Source organism: Rosa rugosa, chromosome 6 (assembly GCF_958449725.1).
Source record: "Rosa rugosa chromosome 6, drRosRugo1.1, whole genome shotgun sequence".
NCBI lineage: Eukaryota > Viridiplantae > Streptophyta > Magnoliopsida > Rosales > Rosaceae > Rosa > Rosa rugosa.
In genome coordinates this window covers 20,905,366-20,913,413 of record NC_084825.1, presented here as the reverse complement: position 1 = coordinate 20,913,413, position 8,048 = coordinate 20,905,366, and the positions used below count along the sequence as shown (strand labels likewise).

Below are 8,048 nucleotides of genomic sequence, written 5' to 3'. Positions count from 1 at the left end.
GTCAGTCTGCGGGTGAAATGCCGTACTCATATCTAAATCAGTTCCCATGGCCTTTTGGAAACCGCTCCAAAATTTTGAAGTAAACCGAGCATCACTGTCAGAAACAATCTATACGGGCACTCCGAGAAGTCTCACGATCGCCTCGATGTAAAGCTCGCACAATGTGTCAAGCGAATATGTCATTGACACCGAAAGAAAGTGCGCCGACTTCGTCAAACGATCCACGATCACCCACACTGCATCGTGATTCCGTTTAGACCTAGGCAGTCCAGTAACAAAATCCATTGAGATCTGCTCCCATTTCCACACGGGAATAGGTAATGGCTTCAACATACCTGCAGGTCTCTGATGCTCAGCCTTCACACGTTGGAAAGTAAGACACTTGGAAACATACTCTGCAACATCCCTTTTCATTCTATTCCACCAGAATTGCCTTCACAAATCCCGATACATCTTAGTGCTCCCAAGGTGCACAGTATACCGCGATCGATGTCCCTCACGAAGAATCTCTCCCTTGAGGTCAACACGATCCGGAACATACAACCTATGGTTCATCCGCAAACCACCATCCGTTCCCACCGACCACTCCGATGGAACGCCAATGGACGAATCCGCAGCTAACTCTACCAACTTCGCACGTGAGAACTCATCCTCTGATTGACCTTGAATGATCCTGGAAATCAGGGTAGGTTGTACCGTGATACTTCCAAGGAAACTCCCATTCCCAACTCCTGCTTGTACAAGGTCAAACTCAGATGCAGTCTCCAACATCAGCCACTCTTGAACCATAACAGAAGCAACAATACCTCTGGGCTTTCTACTCAAAGCATCCGCCACTACATTGGCCTTCCCTGGATGATACTCCAAGGTGAAATCATAGTCCTTAATGAGCTCCATCCACCTTCTTTGTCTCATGTTCAACTCCTTGTGAGAGAACAGATACTTCAAACTCTTATGATCCGAAAAGAGTTCGAATTTTTCTCCATACAAGTAATGCCTCCAAATCTTCAAGGCAAAAACAACTGCAGCCAACTCCAAATCATGAGTGGGATAATTACGCTCATGCACCTTCAACTGTCTAGAGCCATAATCGACAACACTGCCATGCTGCATCAACACACACCCCAAACCCTGATGAGACGCATCACTATAGATGACTAAACCACCACCGCTTGTGGGAATAGTCAACACTGGGGCTGTGGTCAATCTAGCCTTCAACTCATTGAATGCTCGCTCACATTCCTCAGTCCACACAAACTGGACATCCTTCCTGGTCAACTTGGTCAAAGCCGAAGCAATACTAGCAAATCCTTCAATGAATCTCCAATAATAACCTACCAAGCCCAGAAAACTAAGTACCTCAGTAACCGTAGTGTGTTGGCCCCAGTTCATCACTGCCTCAACCTTAGAAGGATCCACGGAGACTCCATCCTTTGAAACTACATGACCAAGGAACTTGACCTCCCTTTGCCAAAATTCGCACTTCTCAAATTTCGCAAACAACTTCTTTTCTCTCAAAATCTGTAGCACAATCCGCAGATGCTTATCATGATCCTCCAACGTCTTGGAATAAATCAAGACACCACCACGAACTTATCCAAGTATGGACTGAACATATGGTTCATCAAGTCCATAAAGGCAGCAGGTGCATTGGTTAGACCAAAAGGCATAACAACAAACTCAAAGTGTCCATACCTGGTCCTAAACGTTGTTTTAGGAACATCATCATCCTTCACTCTCAACTGGTGATATCCAGATCTCAAATCAATCTTCAAGAATACAGTAGCTTCCCTAAGCTAGTCAAACAAGTCATCAATCCTAGGTAAAGGGTACCTATTCTTGATCGTCACCTTGTTCAACTGCCGATAATCCACACACAACCGTAGTGAACCATCATTCTTCCTCGCAAATACCACAGGTGCACCCCAAGGAGAAGTACTAGGTCTAATGAACCCTTGTTCAAGTAAACCATCAATTTGATCCTTCAACTCTTTAAGTTCTGTTGGTGCCATGGATACAGGTGCAATACCTGGCATCACATCGATAGCAAAATCCACTACCCTCCTTGGAGGTAACCCTGGTATCTCCTGAAACACATCACTGTACTCAGAAACTACAGCAATCTCTGCCATAATCGCAGCACAACTCACCAATTCCACATGAGCTAAGAATCCTGCCCTCAAAGCAGTATCTGACCTAAGACACCGATAACGAAACACCAGCTGTCCAGGCATATGAAATGACACTACCATTTCAAAGCAATCAATCATAGCGTGATTTGGCCTCAGCCAATCAACACCCAAAATAACATCATACGTATGATCTGCTAACACAATCAAAGTCGCGGTAAACTCCCTACCACCAATCACAATTGGGCATGCATCACAAAACATACACAACTCAAGGGAAACACCAAGTGAAGAAGTAACACACAAGGGTCTAGCAAGAGGCCTAGGAGTCAATCCTAACATATCAACCACAGAACTAGATATGAAGGAGTGGGACACTCCCGTATCAAACAACACCCTAGCAAGGAAATCAAATAAGGATAGTGTACCTTCCACTCCGGTATTCTGCTGACCAACAGCAAACACCCTCACATTTCCTTGAGGCAGTTGCCTCTGCTGGTTCCCTTGTCCCCTATCCTGCTGCTGGGTACAATCCCTGGAGAAATGCCCCGTTTGGCCACAAGTAAAGCACACCAAGTTCTTCGGTTTTGTGCAAGCCTTAGCAGTATGGCCAATCTCTTTGCAGTTGTAGCATCTCAAGGGTGCTCCCTGCCCAACAGGTGCAGCCCTAGCAATCCTAGCAGGTGCAGCCCTAGCTGGCCCCTGCTGATTTGTCCTCTGCCACTTCCATAATCCACCTTGATTCCCATATGCCTTACTGCTCCCCGCAGTTGCCTTTCCCTTCCTTTGGAAATCCCTCTCGGCCGATTCATGTTCCTGGAAAGTCAAATTTTCCTGCTCAATGGCCATAGCCTTAGCGAAAATAAGCTCCACAGTCTTCAATTCCATAACAGCGACATCGCGCCGGATCGAAGCATTCAGTCCCCACTGAAACTTCATAGCTAGGCTCTCAGCATCCATCTGTCTCACAAAGCGATACAACCTTGAGAACTCAGCCTCATACTCCCTCACACTCTTAGTCCCTTGGACTAACGAGACAAATTCCCTTTCCAATTTCTCCCTCACAGAAGGCGAAAAGTACTTCTTCCTGAACAGTTCCACAAAACCGTTCCAGGTCATGGTGGACACATCCATCACTCTGTGTGTGCCATTCCACCACACCCGTGCATCGCCCTGGAGCATAAAGGTGGCAATCTTCCTCTTCTCAACGTCGTCGTAGACGACCATCTCGAAGTAGGTCTTCATGTTCTCGATCCATTGATCTGCCAACATGTGATCCGTACCTCCCTGAAATGGAACTCCTCCCAGCCTCGAAATCTCCTTTGCCAACTTCGACAAACGAGTGGGATCTACAACATTCGCAACCTCCACAACAGGTGGAACAGGCAGCTCAACATTTGATGCCTCGACCTCATTCTCGAATATCTCCTCAACAGGTGGAGGAATCTTGCCCCTACCTCGGGCTCCACCCCTGCCTCTAGGTCTACCTCGACCCCTAGCTCGGCCACCTCGTGAATCCATCACCTAAGGAGCATAACAACCTGTGATTAATACTTGTACAACTTCCAACTACAAGTATAAGTCAACGTTATGACTAAATCAACCACACACAACGTCAGAAGATACACTCTATCCCCTACGTAAACAAGAGTTAAATCTAAAGGTCCACATTCCTCAAAAGATTATAACTCCTAGAAGCTACCTTAAGCTCCTAAACTTTGTTCACTGAGCCAACACTACCCGGAAGACTCACATTCCAACGCTCACTGCATACCCAATGACTATATCAATACCGAAGAGCATCAGATGGGGATCCGCTGCAGACGGGCCATCACTCGAGGAGTATTGATTGTCACCAAATATGCACCTTACGCTCTGATACCAATATGTCACGCCCCTGATTTTTAACATAAATAAAAATCGATATATAATCCCATAATTATACATGCGTGATCGTTCAGTCATCAATATCAAAAACCTGGAAACTTTTTCCCTTTAAACTACCCACATATTGATGCCCTGAACCCATTATGTCAATATTGACCCGCTCCTCAGAGTCATATATATACATAAGCTTACGAATTAAATTGTCAACAACAAAGTAAAACGTAAATGCTCCTCAGAGCTTACTACAACGGAAGTCCAAATAACGGTAAAGTCACAAAATTGGCTTCCTACCGTTTAGCTGCAAGTATGCAACCCCAACTTCAGCCTCGATTATCCTGACCTGCAGGATTAACCCCTAGACCGTTTGAATGGTGCACCGGGTTATCACACAACAAACCCGGTGTAGACCCCCGTACTTTTTCTTGTTTATTTTAATTTGTCGTATAATGTTTGAAACTACGTATTCGTATGGTACACAAGTATTCGCGCTTAGGTTAAGATTTTGAGGTCATTTTTAAAGGATTAAAAATTTAGAGAAAATCCAATTTGGGTATAGAAAAGTATTTTTAAAGTTTCGAGGCTTAGGACAAGCCCGAAAAATTTTTCCGAAAGGATTCGGTGAAGTGTTGGAGAAATAAGGATGTTTGAAGATGTAATTATCGGATTGGGCTTGAAGAAATTAAGAGAAAAAGAAAGTTGGAGCAGCCCAAGCCCACTTGGCCCAAAAGGAAGGGCGAATTAGACTTTTCACAATTAAATTTGGGAGAGGTATTTAAGGAACACATCCCTCTCAAACCCTAGCCACTTCCCTCATTTCTCTTCAGCTCTCTCTCTCTCTAACCGAGAGCCTCTCTCTCTAGCTTCCACCGGAAATCACCGCCACCGCCGGACGCCGCCGCCGCACCGCCGCCGTCGCCGGAACTCCTCTCTTCACCAAAATTTCCAGATTTTCTCCTCTTCCTCCCCTCTTTCCATTTCTCCAACCAAAATCAAGAAATTTAGCCATTCACTCACCCAAAAACCCTAGAACCCGAAGCTAAAATTGGGGTTTTTGTGATTTCTTCTCCCCAAGCTTAAATCAAGGTAATATCCCTCCTAATCTAGCCTCTATTCATCCGATCTACATCTATTTCTTCCTAAATCCGAGTTTTTGATTTGGGTTTGTGATTTTGTTTGCATGAACCCGATTTCTCCTTGAACCATGAAGCTAGGCTACGGGTTTGACAAGGATTTTTGGTAAGGATCTATCCATGCAACCTTGTTGTTGAGTTTTTGGTTGAGATATTGATGTTGGACGGGTTTGTAGGTGAAGAAGGCCAAGGAGAAGGAATAGGACGTGATTTTTGAAGAGGAAAGGGTAAGGAATGGGTTTCGGACAAACCCTAGAATTTTTGGAATTTATTTGGTTGATTTTGATTTTGTGGAGCTATTGTTGTTGTTGAAAAATTGTGAAAATTAGGTGTTTGAGGAGGATTAAATTAGTAGGATTTTATTAGCATAATTTTCAAAGTGTTGGGATTTTGTTGTTGAAGATTTGGTGATTATTTGTTGTGCATTTTGGCCAAAAGAAAAAGAAAAGGAAGAAGAAAATAAATGGATTTGTTTTTGGAAGAAAAGGAAAATAAAGAAAATGGTAAAAGTTGGATTAATTGAGGTTTTACTGTGGTAAAGTGGTAAAAAGTGAAGAAGGTGAAAGTAAAGGTAAATTCGGTAAAAAGGAGATAAAGGGTAAAAGTGAAAGTGTGGAGGTAAAAGTCATGGTAAAAGTGAAAAGGTGAAAAAGGAGAAGTAAATGGATAAAAGTAAAAGTAAAACTTTATTTATAATTATTTACTTATTTATTTTTAATAAATAAGAAATAATGGTAAATAAAGGAATATTTGTTCAAAAGTCAGAAGTCAAAGTCAAAGGTCAAAAGTCAACTCCGAGAGTTGACCAGGGTTGACCGACCTCGTAAAACATGAGGATCGACTCGACTTTGGTCGCTCGGATTGACGAAAGTTTAGCGGAGCGATAAGGACGTTTTCCTTTTTAAGAAAGAAGTTAGTTTCCCAAATTGGTAAAGGTTGAAAGAAATAATTAATGGTCTCATTGAAATAAAAAGGGTTTAGTATGCGCGATTACTTAAAGTTGATCATGATGTTTACCTGGATAATTACTTACAAACTAAGTAATGGTTTAGGAAACACGATCGTTAAGGAAGCTTAAGCGGAAAGCATCCGAGTGTGGAGTACGCCAGCATTTTCCAGGTAGGGTGAGCTGTCCCTTCCTTGTTAGAGGCTTATCAAGATATGTGGAATGCTCTAGTATAATATTATGTTACCTGCAAGTATGTTTTTGGTTGTTCATTAGTCGACGCCTCGTGATACGTGTGTTTTCAGAAATGATAATTGTTGATTGCGAAAACCGAGGCTAGACTTGCATGTTGAGATACTGTACCCTTTGTATGTTTGTGACCTGAAAGTGAATGGGACCTAGACGCGTTGATTCCTAGGGATCCCACGGTGTCGATAACCGTGAACCTCCGGAGGGGGCTGTGCTCCTATGTTTGTCGGGGAAAGGTAAGTACAGACAGTGACCAGTCATAGGAGACTCAGAGCCAGGAAATGGACACTTTCGCTACTTGTAGTCACAAGGACTACAGAGTAGTTGGCTGGTTCTCTTACTCAGGACGAACCAGATCGGTCACTGATTTATCTTATTTTAGCCGGCAGGTAAGTATCTCGGAGCTCCAAATTGTGTGAAGCATGCTGCATATGATTTCTTGAAACGAAACAACTATGATTGTTTTTGTGGTTGCATTTGTTTTACTCGATTTTACAAATGCGCGCGATCTATAATCTAGTAGCTATGTTTTACCTATTAGTTTTCAAACCTAACTAAGGTTGGGTTGGCCCCTATTGGGCTAGCGAGGACGAAATGCTCACCCCTACATTTCAGGTTACAACGAGGTCATTCCGGACGATTTGGATTAGAAGAGGGTCGTTGGCCCAGTCCGTGTGTTGCTGTTCCTGTTGCTTGAAGCTCTTCCTTTTGGTATTCTATCAATCTACTCGCTTTTCTTTCCATGTTGAACTCTGTGAGGTCCGCCTACCTGGGAGCGCGCCTCACCCCTTTGTTTTATTGTTGTTGTTGAACTCCTTTCATTTCGGTTATGATGTAAGCCCTAAGGCGCCACAGTGCACTTGCCACTTTAACTTTTAAGCATGTCCAGACTTGTTATTTTAAATGTTGGGTTGTTGATTTAAAGTCTTTTCTTAAAAGTTTGCTTCGTCTCCATTTTCTCAAAATTTGCATTTTAAACAAGCCTTGTAGTATTAAGTTGGTAGGTTTACGGTACGTCTACGATGTATCGAGCTCCTATTGGCTTAATATTACGGCGCTGTGGTATACCCATTCGGGTCGCCACACCCGGTAAGCTTTTGCAAGCCCGTATGAGTAACGCAAAACAACTCACACCAAATTCACGGGATGAACCCCGCACATTTCAATTGAGAAACCAAACACATTTTATTCTATTAAAGCACGAAATAAAGGAGAACAACTAACACTTTAATTCTATCAATATAACATAGAAAGCAACTCACACCTTAATTTCTATCAATATAACATAGAAAGCAACTCACACCTTGATTTCTATCAATCGTACCAAATCGTACAATATCGTACCAAATCGTTAATAAGGAAAACAACTTGCACCTTGTCCCCTTAAAAACCGTTAATAAGGAAGCAACTCACACCTTGTTCCCTAAAAACACGTAATGTCATGAGTTATCAATAACCAATTCCCGTTACCCCATGAATTACCTATATGGCAGACAGACTAGAGCTCTAACTGAACGTAACCACTCGTCCGGCCAAAGACGTGAATTACCTAAGATTCTGCCCAAGGTCATAGACCTTCGATCCTCGGGCCGCACAGTCCCTTGGAGCAAATCATCAAAACAGTCACACAAGACTCAAAAACATTACACAAATCGCAACGCTTTTGAAAACAATCGAAATCAACATTTCCATAATCATTGTTTTTCG

At 43.0% G+C, this 8,048-nt stretch overlaps 1 protein-coding gene and 1 long non-coding RNA gene across 2 annotated transcripts; one reads left to right on the top strand and one right to left on the bottom strand.

Moving 5' to 3' along the window:
- Positions 1–435: 435 nt before the first annotated feature.
- Positions 436–3,650, bottom strand: LOC133716364 (uncharacterized). The gene is made up of 3 exons (XM_062143076.1): positions 1,851–3,650; positions 1,584–1,742; positions 436–1,521 (listed from the first exon to the last, which is right to left on the bottom strand). Exons 1-3 carry the CDS (start codon positions 3,648–3,650, stop codon positions 436–438), a joined length of 3,045 nt encoding a protein of 1,014 aa, XP_061999060.1.
- Positions 3,651–6,197: 2,547 nt separating this feature from the next.
- Positions 6,198–7,259, top strand: LOC133718627 (uncharacterized). The gene is made up of 2 exons (XR_009850427.1): positions 6,198–6,265; positions 6,957–7,259. It is a non-coding gene; the product is annotated as an uncharacterized LOC133718627 (long non-coding RNA).
- Positions 7,260–8,048: the final 789 nt, after the last annotated feature.

Bases quoted from the DNA above. Each gene is read 5' to 3' on its own strand.
- LOC133716364 (XM_062143076.1), bottom strand. From the start codon at position 3,650: ATGGATTCACGAGGTGGCCGAGCTAGGGGTCGAGGTAGACCTAGAGGC. The intron at 1,743-1,850 runs GTGACGATCAAG...GGATATCACCAG, and splicing joins ATTATCGGCAGTTGAACAAG to TTGAGAGTGAAGGATGATGA. The intron at 1,522-1,583 runs GTGTCTTGATTT...ATTGTGCTACAG, and splicing joins ACTTGGATAAGTTCGTGGTG to ATTTTGAGAGAAAAGAAGTT.